The sequence below is a fragment of the Scophthalmus maximus genome, chromosome 6 (genome assembly GCF_022379125.1).
Source record: "Scophthalmus maximus strain ysfricsl-2021 chromosome 6, ASM2237912v1, whole genome shotgun sequence".
In the NCBI taxonomy this organism is placed as follows: Eukaryota; Metazoa; Chordata; class Actinopteri; order Pleuronectiformes; family Scophthalmidae; genus Scophthalmus; species Scophthalmus maximus.
Window position 1 is genome coordinate 2,296,423 of NC_061520.1, and position 24,738 is coordinate 2,321,160.

Here is a 24,738-nt window from a genome sequence, read left to right on the forward strand (position 1 = left end):
AGCCATGCCGAAAATAACTATTTTACTCCAAAAGAGACCATAATGTACAAAATGAACATCATGCTGTATTGAAGAAGACTTGAAACTGGAGAGACCGAAGCATAAACTCCTCAGGAAGATGTTTTACTGACGTTATAAATCAAGTGAGAAGTAGAGTCATTTTCTCATAGACTTATATAGCAACATCCATTGGAGTCGCCCACTGCTGGTCATTACAGAGAATACAGGCTTCAGGCACTGCTGTGTTGGCTTCATTTTCCGGACCCAGTGACTACATCCATTTTGTGTACTGTCCAGTTTATGGTTGCAAGCAATGCAACCGCTCTAACCATCCTGCCACCAGGAAACATCATCCAGAGGAAAGACTTTCAAGACCAGACCTTCAGCAGCTCTTGACGTTTCTGCTTAAAGCAACTGATGTGTGTTTCACCAGACCAGAGAATAGTCATGGAGAAGGAGGAATTGAAAAATATATAGGAAGGCAACTAAAAAGGTTCCTTTTGGTTACAGCATTATTGTTATTATTTATCTTTATTTCAGACTCATCTTCCGATATCAGTATTGAAAAAATAATTCGGCATCATATTCAATAACCCCACTTATAGACTTTGGTGTCAATAAAATCTGTGAATGAGTAGAAATGCGTTTTTTCGAAAACGTTGTGCTTTCTGAATTTCTGTTGTGTTTTGACCCTCATGGCCACCGTAATGAGGACTACAAATCAATTTAATATTTCTATTTTTTTTACAGCGTTTTCAATTTGTCATTCGCTCGAAGTGGCTTCCAACCCAGTGTAATGAGTTGAATTCCACTCAAGCTAAAAATGCGTGGAATGGATGTTATATGGCACTTTTGGACTAAAGCTTCCCCCTTAAAGACTTTTTATGGAACCGCAACAATGACATGTGCTTGACATTACCACCGTGCCCCGTCTCTTCCCTTTCGGTTAGACCTACAGTACATAAAGCTCCAGTGTCTCTCACTTCATCAGGACCTGTTTCCACAGGCTTTTACCCTCTTTGAACTTGACTCAAGTTATTTGTCACAAGTGTCACACATTTTCAACAGATGAGAGAAACTGCTGTGTCCAGCTTTTGGAAATTATCTAAAAATCCAACCATGACAACAAAATGTATCCTTCACGTTATATTCCTTCCCGAAACATAATCTCTCCATTCACAAACGGCTGCGGGCCTTTTTCCCACCTGGAAGGACCTTGAATGAGAAGCAGACCGTCTTCTCAGGGAGGATTTGGACATCGGGTCCATGTTTCAGCGTAGACGAGTGACACAGAGGGAAATTCAGACTGAGGGAATGTGTACTGTTGTGCATCAGGTTTGGAAAATGAAGACGAGGCATTCCTGCTTCTCCGATCACTGGAGCATTGTTGCGTATTGTCAGATGCATCGTTTCAGTTTCAAAATGTTTGCGTCCAGGATCAGTTTAAGGTGTCAGGAAACAGCTGCTCATGAAAATGTTGAGTGCCACCCGATCGTTCAGTTCAGTCTGATTTGTCCCCATCCACTCAAAGAAGTGTCTGTCCTCTAAAATGTCTGACATTGACTATAGGGACTTGTTTTTGTCACTATAGAGGTGTTTTTACATTCCTCTCCTAGAAGAGGGGGTTTCTGTTTCACTTCTCTGCAATCTGAAATTCAAAAATATCCTGTTCAAGCTAGATTTGGAAAGTCACAAATACAGAAAACCAATCACTGTCCAATATGCAAATGTGAGGCAAAGAAACCAAAAACTGCCAGTGCAGCAGAGGCAGCGAATCATGAGAGGACGACGTGTGTCAGCAGACAGTTAGCGTTAGCATTAGCAGTTAGCCTCTATGAGAGGATGGCAGGTGTGTCAGCAGACAGTTAGCATTAGCAGTTAGCATCCACGAGAGGACGGCAGGTGTGTTAGCAGACAGTTAGCGTTAGCATTAGCAGTTGGTAAAAGTTTTACGGCTGAATCTCGCCGATGTTGCCACTAGCCATCTTGTTGCGCACATTATTCCAGCTGTGGTGGGCGGGGCCTGTGTTATTTGCATACCATGACTATTCATAGTCTCAGAATTCCTGTGAGGGAGAGAGAGTGGATGGTTTCCATCGGCCTTTCAGAGGGATTTTTAAACTTTTTTTGGGGTAAACAATGTTATTAGGCATAGCAGATTATTTTTTTATACTTTAAATCGAGACGGGAGGGGTTCTTTAAGTCGTACAAAAGTCGTTTTAGGAGAACTTCCCCCATACACCAATTGTCTTATCTTTTTACATCCATGTCAGTGACGGATATTTCACCTTGACCAGAAAGAAAATCATTTTCATATAAAAAATACTGACTTTCATTTCTCGATCTCTGAAAGCAGAACTTCAATCTCTGATCTGGTAAAATTCTTCTTTTATATTCTTTAATGACATATATAAGGTTACACTTCCTGACATGGGGCAGCATAACCTTATATGGTATTATTGGGGCGTCGACAATGCTAATTTGCTATCCTCGTGGACGTCCGCTCAAATACGCACAGGTGGCAAAAATGTTCTTGCATGATGCCCCAATCTTTATGAATACCGGCAAACTTGACTTTGTGTTGTTCACATGCAAAAGTTATTAAGAGTCACGAGTCATATTTTCCACTACAGTTATTCAGTCTTGAAATGCCACAAAGCTCATGAAAGCTACGAACTCCCGTTCAATAAAAGCAGCTCAGCGATAAGACGCTCCAATCCTCGAGCACAGGTCCTATTTGTTCTGATTTAGACCGGTGCGATCGAGGCCGAGTTGTTCTCTCTGCCCATTCTCGTCCTCAACTCTCGCCAAAGCAATTGGCCTCGTTGTTTTCGCACACAGATGCTCTGATATCGTCTCGGTTATTGGACTATCCCCCCTGTTTTCTTCGCTGATATCTGTGTACACAATCGGCACAAGTTGGCGGCGTCGGCTACAGATAATAAATAAACTGTTCTCGAGTGTTAAGACAAGTGTCAGGGTTTGTTTAGTCAATACGCTTCCTCCCGATTTCAGGAAATTGGACGGACTTGGATCCAGATGTCGTTGGAAGACGAACCGACGCTCTGCCAATTAACAATCTGTTATGTTATGATGAATCACAACAGAGTATAAACAGTCCACACATTTTTCATTCTTGTGTATTGGCCCATAAATTAGGAATTCTGAATATTTTTGGGGAATTCGTAAGTTCCACTTAATCTTTAACGGACCTATAAATACATTGACAGTTTACTAAAGAACCATTCTAATGATATATAAAGTAGAAAGAGATTTATATATATATTTATTTAACATTGAGTATGTCACACACATATATACAGGTACATGTCACGAAGGTTGCACCGATGAAGAGATCTGCACATTGTATTTAAGAAGACGAATGTATTTGTCCCACGGGTGGAGTCATGCAATGTAATTTCACCCGAATCAAACACACAAAAAATTATTTTAGCACGCATTTAAATCCTGGCAGAACAATTAGGCGAGGATCGAGATCTGACTTCCTCAGGCATCTGAAATCAATAAGCTGAAGAGAAAACGTGCCGTAAAATCACGGAGCTCCGACTCCGATCAGAACCAGACCGGTGACTTTAAGCCACGGACTGTTTTTCCGTCCTTTGAGGCATGTGAGGGACTGTGTGTGTTTCCGACTGCATGCGAGTGTGTGTGTGTGTGTGTGTGTGTGTGTGTGTGTGTGTGTGTGTGTGCGCGGGTGTTATTTTCATAACTTCTTGCCCTGAGCCTGCACAAATTGCAAATTTCCTCCCGTCTTTCAAAAAACACTTCCAGGCCGTTCCCACTTCTCCACCCAGCTAAGACGGATTCGGACTTTGTTTACATGCTTGATTTAATGATTCAAGTTCTTATCAGTAAAATCATTTTATTTGATTACAGTCAGGACATAAAGATTATTTCCTTTTCAGTAAATGAATTTAATTCATTAGGGTTTACCTCCTATCTTAGTCTCCAATTCACCTTACATGCATGTTTTCTGACTGTGGGTTGAAGCCGCAGTATCGGAATCAGATTAACTGAGTACGGAAAGTGGAAAGCAACACTCGCACCCCCGTCAGCGCTGCGACCGGAGTGCCCTGGGTCCCAAAAGTCATTTTTATCAGATATCAAACTTTTAAAAAGTGAATGCGACTGATACAAATCATCAAAACGATAGTATTCGACCCTACATATTACTTCAAACATGTTTTATGTGCATGTTAATACACGTGATACACATGGACTGAACTTTTCTCTGCTGGTATATGTTAGGGCAGATCATTTAAAAGCAGCTGCTCAGAATATTTTTTTAAGAGTTTTAAGATTTAATAACTCACCTGCTCTTTGAATTTTGAACAGGTGAGACAAAAGAAAGATCGACCGGTCAAGAAACACTCACCTCTCACGGGTGGATGGAGTTCGTCTCTGACGACAGGCGACAGCTTTCCTGAACAAAACAGCAGAAGATCAGTGACAGCGCCTGAGATGACGGTAAGTGCAACAGGAGGAGGAGGCTGAATCCTGAACAATACTATTGTGAAATAAAAAAGTGCTTTAGTATTCTACTGTTTATTACATCTGAACTATATTTTGAAGGCCGGCCAGTGTGGAAAGGAGGTTGTTAAAGAAATGATTTCATGCTGTAACATATTGAATTTGAACCAAAGTAAAACATTTCCAAACACACTTTAAAAAATATATTTTGCGTATTTCCAATTTTACGAGTTGTATATTTCAAGCTTGCTCGATTAATTCATTTATTAAGTTTTATTTGATTTGAGAACTGATTAGTTTTCCCTGGTCATTTATATCACATGTATTACTTTTTAAATTGTTATTTGTTTTTCATTTCTCATCATTAATATCGACCTACCACAAGCCCACAACCTTTGGTTCTACCAATCCAGCTCTACCAACCATATAAACCCAATGATAATATTTATTATAATAATTATAATAATATAATTGTAACACTCGGGTCCTTTTCCCCATTCTCTTCAGTCGGACCCTTCGAGGGCCCTGTTGCCTTTGTTGGGTTGAATCCAAGTTTATCTTCCTACTGTAATGAACTTCTGTGGAAATCGAGGAGCAGAGCTCATCAAAACCTTTTTCATTGCCACGAGCAACATTCGATTGACAACACAGCATCACATGCGGCGGAGCATTAGTACGTATTACGCTGTGCATACAAATTTAAGCACTAAATTTCAAAAGCATTATCATAAAGAAGTGGACGGTTGCCGGTGACTTTTTGACCCGCTCTGAACAACGCACTCCCGCTGACGCAGCAAAAGTGAATAAGTCGGACGATGAAAAATGTTTTTGGTTTTTTTCCCATGACGGAAAATGAAATGTCGTCCAGCGGACAATGCTCCGACAAACACACCGGGGAGCCGTCCCTCGGAAATCCCTGTGATGATTTTTAAAACTGTTCTGATCCCTAGTCATTTAAAAAAGAAGTGGTGGACATACAGACATACACACACACACACACACACAGCAGATTGACTTGCGTAGATCTGAGCGCCCAGGAGCGTATTGATCTTAACAGGGAGGTGTGGCCTAAGCATGTCGTTGGCTCATTGGTTTCCACGACGATGTGACGCCCACAACACGTCCACGATCGTGTTACGAGACCGAGGACGAGCTGCCCGGTGCGGCGACCTTTGGCTCTTTGGCCGTTACACTAGTGATAGGGGGATTTGGACAGGTCGTACTCTTGGACCGGTTGGGCCGCGCGCTCGGATCGTTCCGGGTGTAACACGCACCATGTGGTCCCGGGCGTCGTCTTGCGTGTGCTCTCCCTCCTCCTCCTCCTCCTCGTCTTCCTCTTGCTCCTCCTCCTCCTCCCCGTCCTCGCTGTTCTGTCTTTGCTGCTCCTCGTCCTCCGGCTCGGAGCCGGACTCCTGCCACGCCTCTTCACTTTTGCACTCGTCTGCCGCCCTCAGTTCTACATGCAAATACACAGACGGAAGCACAAAACGCCCACACGTTACTGTACACGAGCGCAGAGAGTGTTGAGTGGACCTGGACGCGCGTCATATCGTCATAGGCCACGGAGACACCGTGGCGAAGAGAACGCACTGCATATCACATCCTCTATGATTGAAAATGAGAGGTCGATTGGAGCTTTTGCTTGAGAGTTATGAAGGATTTGAAAACGTGTCTTGTAAAATAGTAATGAACCAGGGGAAAACCCCAGAACCAAGGGGGAAAAACAAACTCAAAAGATTTCCTTTACAGGAACAAACTACACTATCTAGTTTTGCCCATTGGTGATGACAGAATGTGACTTATATCAGTATAGTTGGTCTAAAATCATTCGCTCAACTTTATATATATATATATATATATATATATATATATATATATCTATATATCTGCATAATGATCGCTGTGCAAATTAATCTTACAAGTAGATTAAAATACAAACTCAATGCAAAGACGCGACTAGACGCGACTAGACGCAAATTTTGCGTCACTCACAGAATAACGCGGAGACGGGAATTTCGCGTCGTTTGCTCAAGTTGACATATAAAAAAATGTCAGCGCGACGCGCCACCGCGAGATCCAATCAGCGCTGGGATCTTCGCTACGTCACTGTGGTCAGACGTCCTGACGTCGTATCAGGAATGGAGGATGAAAAACTAGCGCACTGGGCCGTCCCGAGCTTGTAATTGTTTTCACGGTGACCGGGCGAGGAAGAAGGAGAAGGCCCGGCAGGAAGTGAGCGAGGGAGCTGTACGTGTGTGTGTGTGTGTGTGTGTGTGTGTTTAGTCACCTGTGGCGGTGATGCGTGTGTCTTCCGTGATCTGCTCCAGTCGGCCCAGCAAGGCTTCGATGTTGGCTTTGATCTGAGTCAACTCTGACTTGATCGCCTGAAGCTCTGTACCTCTCACTGCTGCTGGAGACAGAGAAAGACAGAGAGAGAGAGAGGTCGGACTAATACGTGTGCAAAGACATTCCGCTAGTTCAGAGTCTTATGATTACTCTTATGCTGGATCCTGAGAGAGCAACAGCTCGCCAAGTGATACTCCGAGGTCACTCAGGGGTCAAATGGGAACCCTGACCCCTGACCAGCGCCAACAACAGCAGGGAACCCGTCGCAACGTTCCACAACAGGCAGATGAGGGATTCAAGGAGCGGCTTTGGAAATCTGACAGTGATATTTGAATGAAGTGTGAAAGCGACACCAGAGAAAAGGTCCTGGATTATTCATCCAAAAGGATCGGGATTCCTTATTTTTAGGATCCATCACCTCCACTTCACAATATCTCATCTGTTCTTTTATTCTATTGATTGTTTTGCTTGTGGAATATAAGTTATTCCCTTTTTTTTATTAATGATTTTAATTAAAATCATGGTAGGCCAGTTCATTTCTTTAACTTGATATAACGTATTGCTGCAGAAATGTACCTGACGACACACTTTTAACAATTTCATTAACGACAAAAACATTCAAGCTGCAATGTAATTAATTACATACATTTTTATACTGTTAAATATAGAATTTCAGAATTTGATTTGTTGGTTTGTTTACTCATTTATATTTTCAATTCCCTCTCGTTGGACTCCTAGTTTTACTGTGAACCGGGCGGCTGTGGCTCAGGCGGTAGAGACGGTCGCCCACTGCCCAGAAGGTCGGTGGTTCGATCCCAGCTTCCCCAAAGTCAGCATGCTGAAGTGTTCTTGGGCAAGACACTTAACCCTAAATTGCGAGTGGTCGATAAGACTTTTATGTTTTACATTGGCTGAAATACTGTATTTTCTTATATCTTTGTTCTGCACGAAGAAAATGAAACATTCACAAATGTTAAACAACTGCAGGAGGCCGAGGAGGGAGAGAGAGAGAGAGAGAGACGGAGGCCAGGATTAAAAGTGATGAGTACATTAGTAGCAGCAGACAAAGCAACTGGAGTCCTGCGACACATCTGGACGCTGTTTGAGTTCCGCCACAATCCGCTCACGAGTCCGACCATGTTTCACCGACCGAGAGCGAACGTGTGGTCCTTGTTCAGTGCGGATCTCTCACTCCTCCTTTCCCTTCCGTCTTTCCCTTTCACTTTTTCCCTTTTGCTTCTTCCAACATTTCTTGTCTTGCTCCCAACTCCTTATTTACCTTATTTGCTATAGTTCCCCCTCATTCCTCTCTTTCATCACTTCCATTCCCTCCATTCTTTCTTTTCCAATCATCCGTTGGAATTTGAAATCCAAGGCTAAGGTTTTTGTTTAAAAAAAACAAAAAAAACCTATTCATTTCAACGTATATCTTTGTGCAATTCAAACAGATGATAAAATAGAGCTCTGGGCAGATGCAGGATTATGCCGTTTTCATTTTATTATGTTAGTATTTCATTTAAACCACGTACTGTATGAAAAAATGAATCAATCAGTGTTAAAGACTGATTTCATCTGTCTGATAGAGTATTAGAGAAACACTTCATGTTTCCAATAAAGCATTGAATTCTTCAACCAAATAAATCAATGATTTACAAAAATCCAAGAGAAAATCTCTGCAGGTCACAAACCTTATGTACATCATCTGATATATCACTTAATAAGTCAGATGCGATAAAACACTTTGGGGAAACACGTGAGGCGGAGAAAAGCAAAAAAGCACAAAGGAAGTATTTAACTATTGGACTTTAATTATATGTTATAAATTCTATATGATCTTCTACATTTTATTGCATCTCCCTGACAGTCAGCCAAATAAGCCAGTTTGGGCGGCTTTACATTTGAAAGCCATATAGTTCTATGGAAATCGATATATACTCGGAAAATCTTATCTGAACTGGTTCTGAAGGGAGATATGGAACAAGTCCCGTCTCCTCTGACCTACTGCGTCTCGCCGTTCAAAAGAAGGAAGCTATTCCGTATTCGAATAGCAGCCGAATTCCGCTGTAACCTTCTCATTGTTTCTGGCTATAATATCCTCTTTTGCAAATAACTAAATGAATAAATAATGGGCTGTTGAATCTGTCACTGTCGCTGTCACAAACTATCAGATTATTTAGTGTTGAATCCATTACTGGCAGCTCTGAAACCATTTTCCCCCCCTTAACACAATTCCAATGAAAAACATGTGTTTTGTCAACATGTGTTCATCAAGAAAAAAGCCTGTTGTACTTTTCTGCTCTTCATTTTTTTCTGCAATTTATCCACCACAAATCATTTTTTTCAGGAACCCTCCTATCCACTATTTGTGAAGCACAGGGAACATCTTGTGGTACAATTCAGCAAATGAGGAATGTACGGAAGAGTATTAGGGCCAGGCATAAGAAAAACAATGGTGAATCTTCCTTTTCGAGAATAAAGTCGAAATGTCGAGAATAAAGTCGAAAGTTGTGACCAGGAAGCACTTCTCAGCAGCACCAAACAACCGGATGTTGATGTTTTGTTAGCCAGTTTGCTAAGCTAACGCTAGCTGCTAACCAAGTTGTAAAGTTGCGATATTATTGCTGACAGGCTGAATCTGGAAGAAACGACACGGTGACAACGGGTGTTTGCAACATGAACGTCGACGTGTGTCCCGACACGATAATGTTCAACTGCAAACAACCGTTAATGAATTTTGAGAGACGTGCAGTTAGCGGAGCTAGCGGAGCTTTTCTAACGTTAGTTAACGTGGACGTGTGACGGCTGAACTGGAACCACAACACGGACGTTTAGGGACATTTCAACTTTAATCTCCACATTTCGACTTTATTCTCGTAATGTTGAATTTCATTGTCGCGGATCAAACAGATTTAGTGAAGCAAATTTTATGGATGATGTGAATTCGAAGGTGGCGTGAATGATACAGGGACAAAATTGAATTTTCAGCGCCGTGGATCTGTGATTCGTCTTCATGAACATGAGGCTACAAATCCTCTCACATAAAAAATATAATCAATACTCTGTCGGTGACTTCCACCTCTTAGCGGCGACACAGAGACCAATCGGGTTGCGTCTAAAAGCGGCTTCCAAACGACCCACGTGGCAAACATTTTGCTGACGCACGTGGCCGTTGGTCAAAAGTCACGACATTATTCATATTCACATCCGCGACCAAGTCCAGTTGCTCCAAGCGGTTGCTTGGTCGGGGAAACAGATGGTTTTATGCATTTGTTCCAATCAACAAAGTCAATGAGTGAAAGTCTGTGCAAGGTTTTTTTTTTAAAAACATCAGCCGTGGTACTATGAGATCACTTTTTCCCACTTCTCTGCAGGTCACTGCTCATTTGAAGAGCGGGATAATAGTGTCTCGCACCTGGAGACCGTCAGGGAACAGGAGCACGATTCCCACCCAGACGTCTGCAATCCCAACTTAATCCTCGATCTTGTCAAAGCTGAGGTAAAAAGTTCCCACCGTTCCATCTCCATCTGCAGCTCATTTTCTCGCCGGGAGAGAAAACGTCTCTGTCGCAGCACTGCCTCGCTCGTTACGGTATAAACGGTAAATGGGCTGAATTTATGTTGCGCCCCTCCCGTCTTAACGACCACTCGGAGCACTTTACGCTACAGGTCACAGCACCGCTCGCATGAGTCAGCCTTGAAGAATAGAAAAGGCTCTAATCAAATCCATCCATGTCGGGACGGACAGATTCATTCAGAGGGCTGCTTCTTCGGTTTCCGACCTATTGCAACTACAGGTACAACCTTCATCAACTCTCAGGCCACGTCCATACGGCGACGCTTTCGTAGCATTTTAGCGCCGTCTCAGAATTAAAGGGGCAGTCAGCGGTTATTCTCTCTTTGGTGTTGTTGTGGCGTGTTGTGTGGTGCGGTCCGCACCATCTTATTTGTTTTCGATTTACAGGGCCTGGGCTGAGCCGAAAACCAAGATTTTTTTTCGCCGCACACACAACAGCGACAGCTAACGGACGGTGAGGAAATATTTGCCATTTTTTTTTACAAAGCGTGTATCGCTTAAGAATCGCTTCCTGCCCCTTTGATGCCCGTCCACTCTTACACACGTGGAAACATAAATGGAAGAGACTGTCCTCCGTCAGAAAACGACCAGAAGGTCGTACTATGATGTATGAGGTCGTATGGTACGCGGCCGCTGGTACGTCCGTCAGGTTTGTGTATTTAAATGGATATTTCCTTATATTGTGTAAAGAAATCGTACCTGATATTTGAATTGTCAGTCCACTACCGTTACATTAGAGAGATTGACAGAAAACAAGGGCTTTCCTTAACCGTTTGATTGAAAACCCAAACTATTTGAAAAACAAAAGAATCGGCAAAAAGGACGAGATGGTTTCGGCGGTTTGAAAACAAATCTCATAATGTCGACCTCAGGGTGTGTGGTGAGAGGACTGTCACCGCGAGCACAACCGACTGTACATCGGCGAGGCTTGCGGTTGCACACAGAGCATTATGGGGAAAAAAACAACTAAGCCCCTGTCTGTTCCTTATTGTGAGCTTTCATCAACAAACAAAAAACCGAGTGGTGCAAGTTTGATGAGTGCAGAGAAAGACCCGTCGTTCAGCAGGCAAAAGAAAAACAAGAAAAACAACGAAATGAAGGAGAGGTTCAGGTCCCAGTCAAATGTGCAAAGAGCTGACGGGGCGTCAGCGTCTCTTCTTCAGATCCACGTTCTGAAACGGGATGTGAGATGAATGTCTAATGAAAATAAAGTGACCTGCTGCTTGAACCTTCCGCTGAAATGTAAAAACGAGAGATCTGAGAGACGGATGAAGAGGAGTCAGAGAGAGATAGAGGAAAAACAGAGAAGATGATCATATAGATATGACACACCTTTTAAATGAAACTTCATGTTTCCTAAAACTTCCAATTTATTGGAACAGCATTTGCTTTAATTGTCAATTACAACCGCTGCAACACTTAAACTACTACTGGTACTAGGATTATGATTTACTACTACAATTGTATTTTTTTCCTCCACTTGTACAATGCATCCCCAACAAAAAAATAAAATAATATTAGGTACATTATGAAATATAACAGATTTTTTCATTTTCTCTAGTAATTCATACAAAATGTTTTTGCCAATGACTCAAAAATTCAGTCACAGGAAATGCAAGTTTGAATATTTGATTGTCAAAGCAGATAAAGTTAATTTTTTTTTATTAAGATTGTCATCGAAACATTTGATAGTATTGTTTGTGTAAGCGCACACAGCACCACGTACAGTAAGCCAAGTGTAATTTAAAAAGAACTTTATTTATTATTATAATCCAAGTAGATTTTTTAATATAAGAAAATATGACATTTATGGCTACCATCATTAAGATTGAAAGAACAAAAAAGGCGAAATGTATGAAAAATAACTTTGACTGTGTAGTTGAGGGAACAGTTGTCAAAGGGGGTTTACCTGCAGTCACTCTGCTCTCAGGACAGAAAGTAAGAAACATCATTTTTTTCATCGTTAAATCCTCCAAGATACTGCAGAAATGAAAGGAACTCACATTTCTGTCTGTTGCCGTTGCTGGTGGGGAGGACGGAGGCGTTACGCGCCAGCAGTTTGACCGGCAACGATTTGACTCGTCGCACCAGAGGCACGGCCACCCGCGGGCGTTTGACGGGCACCACCCGGGGAACCGGAGACACCCTGCCACGGAACTCGAACAACCTGTCGAGACGAGAGAGGACGGCAGGAAAGAGAAAAGGGAGAAAGATGGGAAAATGATCCTACATTTTCCAAACCCTAGTTCAAAGACAGAAATTAATTCATATACAAATTATAAACTGTTACAACAAACACGTTTTGGAAGGAACGTGCTATAATGGAGAGCAGAAGGAATTACAGGGCACAATTTGCTCACTTGAAATAAAGTAAAGAAATGTTGACATGGAACAAAATCCAGACGTTAATGATGTAATCCTACAAAACATATTTGGGTAAAATATATTAGATTCATATTAAAACAGAATTTGCATGTATGACAATATATACTACAGATGCAAAGTGAGAACTTTCTGACCACACCAGTCTGTAGTACGTGCTACAGTATATATACTCATGCTTACTGTATTGGCATTAGCAGCTCATAAAAGAGATTAACATACATACTGTACATTTGCTCTGAATGATACAACAACAGACCCAAGTCAAACTCGATCAAGTCATTTCCAATGGCATTGTTGCCGCCAGTGACTACAAAAGTTTTTTCAAAAAAACCTTTAGTTTTGATTTATTATTTTTTTTCGGAGCTTTTGCACCATCATCTGACTTTCTTTTTCCAGATATAAGCAGCTCCTGAATTTCCTTTGATACAATGTGTGTAAATGTCAATGTCCCACTTAAATGATACATAAACTTCAATCTGCATAGTGGTATTAATATATTTTTTTTAACGTACAGTTGAATTTAAAACACCACCCACACAGTTTCGACAGGTATACTTCCATTTGATGGTCAGTGTTAAAGTCCAATTGAAAAAATAAAATAATCAGGATTATGATCATGTGATGGATAAAAGTCTGCAAATGATTATCTCAATGTGAAGGTCCATCAGTATTAGTCAGACAAATGCAGATTCCATTTTCTGACTCTTAAGGGCAAAATGACATACTGTTATCATTATAGAAGAATCAACGCACGCATCACAACAACCGTCCAAGCTGATCAACAAGACAGACTGGAAACCACAAGGCTGCCGTGTGTTATTGTCTCATGAAGACAAATAGTCTGCTGATGGTTATGATGGAAAATCTTGTTTTATTTGTGTGTAATATGCTGCAATTTGGTAATGACCATCGTGGATTTAAAACAAAAGTATTAATATTTACTTTTACTGCAGGTGTTTAACCCTGCATGTGTCCGATTTCTCTGATCCAAACAAGGATTTCATTACATCCTTAACAATGTCCTATTGGATACAACAAAACACAACAATTTTTCTTTTTTAGAAAATGTCCATAAAAGCAAGACATCTGCGGTCTTATGGCTAAATGTGACCTGGGAGTAATAACGGGTTTTATATGCAGAGGAAAATTATAGGAAATGTACCAAAGGCATAATGAATAGGAAAAACGACAACATAACAAAAATAATAGTCAATATTTTGTGTAATTTGTTGGTGCCACTTGTGAGGTTTATGTGGATCAAAATGATTTTATAGTTTAAACATCATAACTATGATGTTTACCCCATTTATGACCACACACTCCTAGCCGCACTGAGCTTTAATACAATAACGGTAGAATAATATTGGTTAATATAACTATGTTCCATCCAGAGAATGTGTGTTTCATGAGAGAAGATGACACCTCGGGAGATCTGTGTGGAATATGGTGATTTATTTCTACCATTCTGACAATACTGACCTCGTTTTGGCTCCGACATCATTCAGTCCACTGTCGCCTGCGTTTGACACTTACGGGGACGAGCCGTTATGTTTTTTGGCTTTTTTTCTCATGCGCAGCGCAAAAAATAAGGTCCAAAATCTTCAGCTTTACTTCCTCCCAGTGAGTATTCTGATTTGCTTTCAGCTGCAAATTTTACAGATGGTCATGAAACTCCAAAGTAATAAGTCTGATAATCACCACAGATCATTTGTCCAGATGGTAAAAATCATATTGTGTAATATGGCAATTTAATTCTACCATTTGGACAAAACAGTTCCACTGCAAAAAGCAAGTAACCGGATCAGACACGGTCTTTATACACCCCGGATTTACTGTACAAATCATACATCACGAGATCAGCTTCAGTTTTAACACAAATGATTTCAGGCCAGGGCGCGTTTGAGGCATAGAATATAAAAATAAAGGAATAGAACAGATGGCAAAATACTTGCAGAGGGTAGTTACACGTAATGAAAGAAAGAAAGACAGGCTCCTTGCCAGCCATTCAGCTTTCAAGGAAATTAAAATTAGCCTTGTACGTTTGCTCACCACAGGCTTAGTCATAATACTCACTGCATGTTGTACGGTCACAGAGTGAATACGAGAGGGTGAATACGAGAGAGACAAGGTGAGGGTGCGAAATCAAAGTGACAGGTGTAAATCAAGGCTGAGGTCTGGCCCAGCTGGTCAGCATGTTCCAAACTTCTGTTCAAACAGATGTCCATCTACTAACGCTCAGTCGGAGTTCTCCCGACTCTGATATAGGAGCTAATTTGTGGAAGGTGGTGGTAGAAGGTGTAGAGAAGCTAAAGTATCCACTGGGCACAGTAAAACAATTTTGTTTCCTTTGCAGGGTGACCCCAAGCGATGGGATGAAGAGCACAGACATCTGGACCCGTTAAGGTGGTTCGGGTGTCTGATTAGGATGCCCTTTGGATACATCTATGTGGAGGCATTCCAGGTATTTGGAACTTGGAAGGCAATCCAAAGTATGAGAGCGACCTGCTGGAGGGATTATATATGTATCACATCTGGCCAGGTCCCGCCCTCAGGATCACCCACGGGAGGCCGAAGGAAGTGGCGAGGGGTGTCCGGGCTACTTCACTTTACTTTATGTGTGCTGCGGGTTCTTCAACTTCTTGTACCATAGAGCTCAACAGTGAGGTTTCCGGTAGTGAAAATCCCTTTCATACTCTGAATCAAGAATTTTCATTTTGAGCCATATGTCGTAAGCATCCAAGGTCGACTCACCTCGAGCTACGAGGTTGAGAGAAGATGGTATATGTAGAAGCCACAAGTCCGTATGACATCAACCTTGTACTAAGAAAAACTTGTTTTATTGGCTATGTCATTGAGAAGTACTACACTACCCACAATCCTTAACTACACGGAGGGTTTAGATAAATACAGAAGACACTATAGGGTGAAGGTCCTCTGAGGACGGGTTGGGTCTGAGGGGGTTTAATACGCCCTACAGCTCGGACAGGGGCAGATTTTGGGATGTCACTGCACTGTGACATGTGCGACCATCTAAAGATCTCCTCAATGCATTGAGTATCTGAATAAAAACTTCTGTGTGAGACATCCACAGCTTCTGGCTGCCTGATTATAAAAATTATTATAGACTTCAGCTTTTTCCAATACACCACCTCAACGGTACCAATAGTAGAACATTATTACCTGTGGAAAAACAAAGACAATGACTGAGGATTGCCTACAGATTGTTTACTCTGCAGTTGGTTGCTTGGCTGCAAAAAAATACTATGAACAAGAACCAGCCATAGTGAAAGGCACTTGTCATCATTTCCTTTCCCAAGCTTGTTTCCATATATCCCATCCTTAGATTAGAGACAGACATTAGTTTGACGTCTGGGCTCATCAGACGCATCAGGACTGATTCATCTCAGCTGTCCATCTCTACGTTCTGTTCCGCTCAGTTCACTTTTCAAAAACAACACCAACAAAAACATGTCCTCCCGTCTTTCTCTCTGTATTTTACTACTAGAAGTAAAGATTGGGTTTCAAAGCCCTCTGCTCACATGAAACTCCGTCGAGACGTGGTTGGGTGCAAAAGATCCGCTGCGAGTACAAGGAATGCCAGGACTCGGAATGCAGCCTTTTGCGTTTTCGCCCTCAAACTTTTAACAGCGATGACGTTGATGATGACTTTCAGCTGGTCTTGTCACACATGTTGTTGTTGCCACATTGTGGTTTGACTGTAAAGGTCAATGTAAATGAACTAAATTTGACCAAATATTCCTCAGATTGGATTTTATCAACATGCAAGTACAGTACAGCAAAGCTTCCACCCCCCGTGGAAGCTTTGGTTGTAAATCTTGTCATTCTGATTAAAGCCGTTGTTAAAAGCATCCTGTTGTGTTATCAAATATGATAAAGTGCTAAGAGTTTCTGTCACGAATATTTCATTTTCATAATGATTTAGATCATTCTTTAAGTGTAGTCCAAAAACAATTTCACGAAACAAAACAATTTTTCCAAAAAAATGGACAACAAAGAAATAACAAATTAATCACAAGCATTCAACATTCAACTCAATACGTACATACTTATTTTTTCTTTGTAAATTTTCTTGGATTAAAAAAATATTTGCGCAACATTTGAAATCATTGTCCAGAGGAATTCCACAGTTTCACTCCATACACAGAAATACACATCTGCTATGATGCGGAGCGTGAATATGAACTTTTGATATTATACTTTCATCCTCATCACTTGATACAAACAGCTTCTGTGAGTGTTTCAGGTAGAAGTCCGTGTCTGCCATAACACATAATCAATAATATTTTCAAGTCGACTAAATCTTTTAAGTTTGAAGACGTGGATCGATTAACAGTGTGTTGGTATGTTCTCTGACGTTGACCTTGCTTCAGAATCTCTCTCAATTTGAACCATTTTGATTTGATCTTCCTTTTTTCAATTACTCAAAAACCATAAATTTAGTTTCATTCCAGTTCAAAAATAATTTGTTTTCATCTAACAACCTCTTAAGTTTTACCATATGATTGGTTCCCTCCCTCTCTCCCTGTTGTGTCGACAGAATTTTGGATGTGTTCTGACGTTCTTGGTCCTGCGTTGGACTGGGTCTGACTCTTCTTGGATCTCTTAGCGTAGAGTAGTAGAGTAGTAGATTAGTAGAGTAGTTCTCTTATTTGAAAAACAGCCGGTTAGATCAGGGTATGTTTTTAATGGGTCCATCGAGTGGATCCAGTTTTTGGTTTTTTTGTGGCAAATCCAACTCAAAGACCTTAGTTTTGGATCAGATGTGAATGAGATTAAATAAAAGAATAATAACACACATTGCAGGTGAGGGGCCGCATTTACAAAATCTACAAAAGACATTGTCAAAGTTCAAGTACAAAACTCCTTTGTTACACTTTTTAAATTTCACCATAAGATACTTATTTACTTACTTGCTGTAGATGGAAAACAATTGACCTCCTGTTGTGTCATACAATTTTTACAGTGACTAATCTGTGATATAATGAGATATACTGTGAATTGAAATAGAAATGTATTTGCATCGTGCCATCTCATACAAAGTAGAAGAGATAGAAGATGAATTGTATCATTCAGTTCCAGCTTCTCCCAGTTTCAGCCTGACAAACTTAATCTTTGGAAGCAGTGGGGTTTCAACAGGGATTAAATCTAACATTCCTGCACAGATGCACACCTGCAAAGCTACAGTGATTAACCCCCGCCCCCATTTCGCCTGATATCTAAGACGACTTCTCAAAAGAACCATCTGCTCCATCATCGCCTTGTGTTTGAAGTGAACCAGTCAATACTCAACCAGTTCTCCTCTCTACCATATCATATTACACATTTATTCACGTGACTCTTTGAACTGTTTAGCACACGTACATTAAATACCTGCACGAACAAGCTATTTATCATCTTGGGATGAATCATTTTAAACTGCAATAACAATCCAAAAAAGAGAGGATTGGCAAATTGAAAGTGTTGGTCACAAAATTTTAAATAATTTTTTCTTTGATTCAATTTACACAGCAAAGATGTTCTGACCAACAATTTAAATACATGTTGTAAACAAAGTAAGTTGCATTTTGAACTTTAACTGTTTTATTTGATTTAATATATTCCAGTGATTCTCAAACTACTTTCCTCCCGATCTTTCTGAAGTTACTGTTGTGAAAATGAATAATGCAAGTTAAACCTTCGCCCAACAACAACACAAGTTAATCTGCTGAACCGACAGTGAACCCGTGGCCTCAACAGATTTTGGATTTACCTGATGATGAATTTGGTTCAATGACAATCACCTGTTTTTCTTTTACTCCCTGTCAAAAATCGGTCCATCTTTACTTGTCTCATACTGCTGCCTGGAAAAATAAATTCTTGCTGATTCAGCAAGACTGACGCTGCCTCGCTAGCACCAGAGCAACTGCGTTGATTCGCTGTTGAAGATGAACTCCTTATGTCTCCCCATGTTCACATTTACTGCACGATAACAGCAATCCCATTGAGTGCTTTGAACACTATATTTGTTCCATAGTTATTGCTCGACAGATGGCTCTCCGAACAACAATCCACCTCAGGCCTTTGAGAGGTTAACGCGATGAATCTTAACTGCTGATCGCTGGAAACAGCAGAGCCTCTATGCTCCGCGCACCATCCTTCTTCTTACCTGTCGTAGAAGTCTTCTCTGTAGAAATCATAGTCAAACTCGTAGCCACTGCGGGAAAAAACAAAAAACACAATACAGCATGGTGACTTTGCAAACCATACAGGGCAAGCACGAGAATAAAACCACAGTTTAAACAATACATAAGAACAAAAGGTTTTTCTTGAGGGCTTCCATGCAGTTTCTAGTTGCATATATACAAATGAAAAATATAAAATATCAAATATAAAAATCAATACTTGGGGGAGAGACGGAGAAACCACGACATAGGCTACTTCATTTCACCGCAAGAGACAGAACAGGAGGAATAAAAATCGCAAGCGCAACCTGGAAACATAAACTCTCTCTCTCTCTCCCTCTGCAGAATGATGTGAGGTATGTTTAATGTGCACTGACACATTGTCCTAGCACACATGTCCCGCGTCCTTAGTTCCTCAGTAGTTCAATGCAAACAAGAGAGCGCAGGGTCTGGTTTCATAACTTGGCAGAGGACACAAAGAACTCGGGCGTTCTCAAACCCCAAGAACTAAGAATATAAAAGAACCTGGAGATAAATATACATGAATCACATTTCTGTGACTAAAATTGATTCCATATTTAATGAGAAATGACTTCGGAATGAGTAAGCGACGGCTCGTCATGACAAATCCAGATGAGACCATCGACCACCGCCGCAGCTCAACGGAGGTTTTAAGATGATTCCAGCCAATTCAGTTCCAGGGCCAGAATATCACTTAACTTCTTCCCCAACATTTTACAAAATGTCTTTCTGAAGCAACTAATTGAGTCACAAAAATGCTCCAAAAGACTCTGGAGATTATCAGAGTTTCGATGCAGTAGAGTTTATTCTTCCAAGAAGAAAAAACCCAGAGTCTTGACAGATTTACAGCTCGTTATACCATTTTGCTTCCTAGCCTCGGCAGTTGGTTCTTCCCCTGAAACTAATTGGGTAATATTTACTAATGTTGGCATTGCTCCTCCTCCTTGTGAGCTGATTGGGCAATCTTCATTTGCTAACCAACTCTCTTCATGTGCTAGCTAACCCTCTTCGTGTGCTAGCTAACTCTCTTCGTGTGTTAGCTAACTCTCTTCATGTGCTAGCTAACTCTCTTCATGTGCTAGCTAACCCTCTTCATGTGCTAGCTAACCCTCTTCATGTGCTAGCTAACTCTCTTCGTGTGTTAGCCAACTCTCTTCATGTGCTAGCTAACCCTCTTCATGTGTTAGCTAACTCTCTTCATGTGCTAGCTAACCCTCTTCATGTGCTAGCTAACTCTCTTCGTGTGTTAGCCAACTCTCCTCATGTGCTAGCTAACCCTCTTCGTGTGTTAGCTAACCCTCTTCATGTGCTAGCTAACTCTCTTCATGTGCTAGCTAACCATCTTCATGTGCTAGCTAAGTGGGGCATACAGATTCCACATAGTTTAAAAACATTTTTCAAAAACAGTTTCGTGGCCTCGGTTTGTTTTCATTGACACCTACTTGTCGAGCAGCGTACCATCGAAAGAGGGTAGAGACCAAAACCGGAGCTAAAGCGAGAACGGACACATCTCAATTGAAACGACTGAACTCTGTGACCTCTTATAAGACGCTTTTTTTTTTGAATTTTTTATATTTCTTCCACTTCCCATGTTCATTCCTTCCATAATGAATTAGTACGTTTAAATAAGTTTTGAAAGCTAAGTAGAATCTGATTTTTTACCTTGGTCAGACAGGAAAGGTTTCTGATATAGAATTCAGAGTTCATACAAATGCAGGACAAATACTTAATGAGCCTTGAAAATAAGGAATTCCAACATTTTAAGCAATGTTGTCTGATACCTGCTGCTGTAACACTGGAAATTTCCCAGCTTGGGATCAATAAAGTACCTATCAATCGACTGTATCTATCTATCTGTCTACCTACAGTATCTATCCATCTATCTATCCATCTATCTATCTATCTATCTGTCGTACAATAACAAACCTAAAAGTTATGACAGCCTTTGATGCGCGAGGACAGCGAAGTTAAAAATAGCGCTCTTGTTGGTGAAACAAGCACAGGTCTCATCCTCCAGCATCAGCAGGCGTGGGAGGTTTTTAAAGCTTTGGCCTCCTTCAATTAAAACGGTTCGGGACCTCAGTCCCACACGACGCCTTCATTTCCTCTAGTCAACACATCTGTGATCATAAACTGCTCTCAGCTCGTCTTTTAATATAGACCCAGGTCTGTAATAAACTGTGGTTATAGAGTTCGTGGAAAAAACCCGGTGACCGACCGACTGATCGGTCAGACGGATCAATACTGTGGTGTAGGCAGCGTGTACCTGTAGAGAGACGCCGCCGACCTCTTCAGGCCTTTAGCTCGGTTAGGCCTCGGATCTCCTGCCATGTTGATGTCTGAGGAAAGAGCAGAGGGGGGGGAAAAAGAATTTGGTTCTTGAGAACATTAATAAAAAACCTCGCCCACTATTTACTACCCATAAAAACACAAAAACGTTAAAACACAAATGCCTGCATAGGAGAGAAAGAATAAAAACACAAACCGTACAATAGCTGAAGAGGAGACAACACTTATAGTAGAGAAGTTCCAATAAGAGACTGGTGTGTTAGCTTGTGGTCTCCAAGAGAGGGCGGTATTGAGCCATTTCACAACATCTATACTAAGCTTTAAGAGAAATAAATGATCAGAAGTAAATTTAGAAATCAGATTTTTTCAGCCGTACTGTCTTGCGGAGCTGAATTTTTTTTTTAAATATCCTTAAATTGGACTTACATCAAAATCACAATGAGCAGCTTCTAATGTTGGAGATGTTTGGAAATGAAAGGATTAATAATTAAAGCTTTGTTTGTGGACAAGTGGGAAATATGCACGTATGAGAAACGACTAGTGTACTTTCTGTTTTTTACTTTCTGAGAGTCTAACTCAAAAGTGTTTTTTACATTTTATTATTTTTACATTTTACTCAAGTACAAGTAAAGTTACGTGTGTAAGAGGAGGTATAAAAATGTATTAAGGTGAGATTAAAATAGCTGTATGATAAAACCTGTGCATTGAAGAACCTCTTTAGGCAACCAGGTTCACATGCAGGGGTAAATACATTGGTATTTAAATGAATATACGCTGTTTGACAACATATAGCAAATACATGAAGGTTGTAATGTCTGTGTATAAAATACAATTTTAAAAAAGAAGATCTGTTGACTGTGGAAGAAAGAAGTAGGAAATAGCGTCTGGTGCCGTTACCCCCTGGCGGCCGACCGTGGAGGTTTTTCGCAGCAATATTAAGCGTCATAAATCGAAAAGGCTGCCACGTCTTATAGAACCAACAGCAGAAAGATGCAGAGATGTATGAACAGCAGCAAGCAAGAAGAAAAAAAAGCCCCACAGCGGCTGCTGCCGTCTGACGGACACAAAAACGCTACGTTGCTTAGCAACACACCACTATTGTTGATGCTCCCCTTTTGTGAGCGAGAGAAACAGTCCGTCATCTGTTGTCACTCTGCGAGTCTCGTTCCACCATCGGCTCTAGATCCGACTTCTGGCCAAGCACCTGTCAGATCTTCCTTAGATGTAGATTTAGAAGTAATGAAAAAAAAAAAAGTTGATTTCACTCCACAGAGTTGAAGACAGAACGTGTTTGTCTTCAAAATGTTGAAATAGGATCATTAAAAGGACAAATGTTCAATAAAATGTTGACGTGACTTTTAATGATCAGTACCTTGCAATGTATTTGGTTGAAATGTTGAATGTTGTAGCTTCGGCTTCACCTTTTGCTCTTTCCGGTAGATGTAACTGTGATCTTTACCGCTAATGGTTTATATGTCTCTATTTGCAGAAGATCTCATTTTCCCTGTGGAATATGTAAAGGTTCAACAACAGAATGGAATACACCGCGAGAAATCTTGAGACGTCCTGTTGCTTTAAATTCAGCTGTTCATTTGGATTCATTCGTTCTGGGTGTTTGCGCCGCGTGGGCGGCTAATGCCTCGCTCTGTTCCCCACACGAGGAAACAATCACGCACCTGTGATTCAGCCGTCCGTCATTAACCCATCCGTCCTTCCAACTCCCTTTCTCCTGTGTACGGTCTTCAGAAATTCCCAGCATGCACCTGGGGGGCCGTGTGGAACACTTCACCGTGGTCTCATTAGAGGGGGAATAGAGCTAACGTTTTCACTTTTCACCCAGCGTGCAATCGTGGGAGGGGGCACCTGCAGGAGGACACCCCACGCAGACACGGGACAAACGCCAAGCAGCGAAGGCGGCAGTTGGGAGAGGCTGGGAATTTCCAAGAGACGTTGACATGACGTCAGATTTAGAGGCACATCTGTGTTTACACCTCCAATGAGAACTTTTAACAATCTTTCTTAGGAATATGTTTCAAAGTCAATTTTCTCGTTTCTGGCCCCCGTCAGAGCACGAGATCGTCTGCAGACTGACATCGTAATTCCCATCATTTGAGCAGGATCGTAAAAATGACTGTTTGTAACGAGTCACGGGATTGACTATTGATGGGAAACGATTATATAATTAAATCTGCTGGAAAAGGCTCTGCCCCGTTGAGGAATCTCTAAAAGACTTAAATCACAAATAGAGTCATCTCAACAGGAGGCCATGATGAATATGTCGAATACGACGGACGATTTACAGTCACGTCAGACGACGTGTCAAGTGGCGGCGCTGAAAAATTCAGATCCTTGGGATTACAATTGTTTCCATTTTCTCGGTTGAGTAATTTTCCAAAAACAACACGACGGAGCAGGGAGAAGTGAAATAAAATAAAGAGGGAGTTTACAGGGGAAGAAGTCTGTGTGGGTGTGTGTGTGTGTGTGTGTGTGTGTGTGTGTGTGTGTGTGTGTGTGTGTGTGTCCTTGCAAACCACTGGACTCCCGCCTGCTCTTTCCACACCTGGCTGTAGTCAAAGTTCTGGATCACTGCCTCAAACACACACACACACACACACACACACACACACACACACACACACACCTTCAGCCAACCAAAACTTTTATTGACCTTCCCCTTCCTGACCTAGGGAAAAATAAAGGTGCAAAACACAAACACACACACACACACACACTCTCACACACACACACACACACACACACACACACACAAGCACACATGCACGCTCCATATGCCTCAATTAATAAGTCTCCTGCAGGGTATTGTTATTCAAAGGGAAAGTCCCTGAACGCAGCGTGCACACACACACACACACACACACACACACACACACACACACACACACACACACACACACACACACACACACACACACACACACACACTATTGACTGAGAATGTGTCTCGGAGCAGCAGGCCAATTCAGTCTGTCCACAAACCGTCGACACCTTCACTTCTTCTGTCGATCAACAAATTGGAAACAGTCTGTTCTTCTTCTTGTTCGAGGTTTTTTCCCCTCCAGCCGCTTTCATATTCTGAGCTCTGATGTTACGTTGCCATGTTTAAACCTGAAGTTGATGCTTCAAACTTTAGCGCTAATACTATAGATCTGATTGACCATTGCCCCTCAACGTCTCCCTCAGCGCTCCAATAATGACCGAGCGAGAACCTGGACAATCCTCTTAAACTATCCAGCTTCATACGTACGGGCCTCAACACCTCGCCACTTGAGCATGACCTTAAATATGTTAACATGTACAAATAAATACATTTGTACCTAAATCAGTTTACAACAACATGCAGTTGCTTTTTTTGTAATAAGTAAGTGCATTTTGAGCTCGTAAAGCCACACAAATTCTCACCATTGACTAAAACCGTCCAGCTAATGACTG

The 24,738-nt window shown here is 41.3% G+C and overlaps 2 protein-coding genes across 4 annotated transcripts in view; both read right to left on the minus strand.

Moving 5' to 3' along the window:
- Positions 1–24,738, minus strand: part of LOC118308749 (NACHT, LRR and PYD domains-containing protein 12-like) — a 988,189-nt gene that overhangs the window by 135,294 nt on the left and 828,157 nt on the right. The window lies entirely within an intron of this gene.
- Positions 1–24,738, minus strand: part of raly (RALY heterogeneous nuclear ribonucleoprotein) — an 88,027-nt gene that overhangs the window by 5,076 nt on the left and 58,213 nt on the right. Inside the window, exons 3-8 of one of the 2 annotated variants that reach the window (XM_035630161.2) lie at positions 21,266–21,338; positions 18,963–19,010; positions 12,415–12,578; positions 6,779–6,898; positions 5,766–5,947; positions 4,397–4,444 (exon numbers count right to left, since the gene is read on the minus strand). In XM_035630161.2, coding sequence (XP_035486054.2) covers positions 4,400–4,444; positions 5,766–5,947; positions 6,779–6,898; positions 12,415–12,578; positions 18,963–19,010; positions 21,266–21,338 — 632 coding nt within the window. In that variant the 3' untranslated portion in view covers positions 4,397–4,399. Of the gene's footprint in view, positions 1–4,396; positions 4,445–5,765; positions 5,948–6,778; positions 6,902–12,414; positions 12,579–18,962; positions 19,011–21,265; positions 21,339–24,738 lie in introns of both variants that reach the window. The other variant, XM_035630160.2, reaches the window with a different exon arrangement.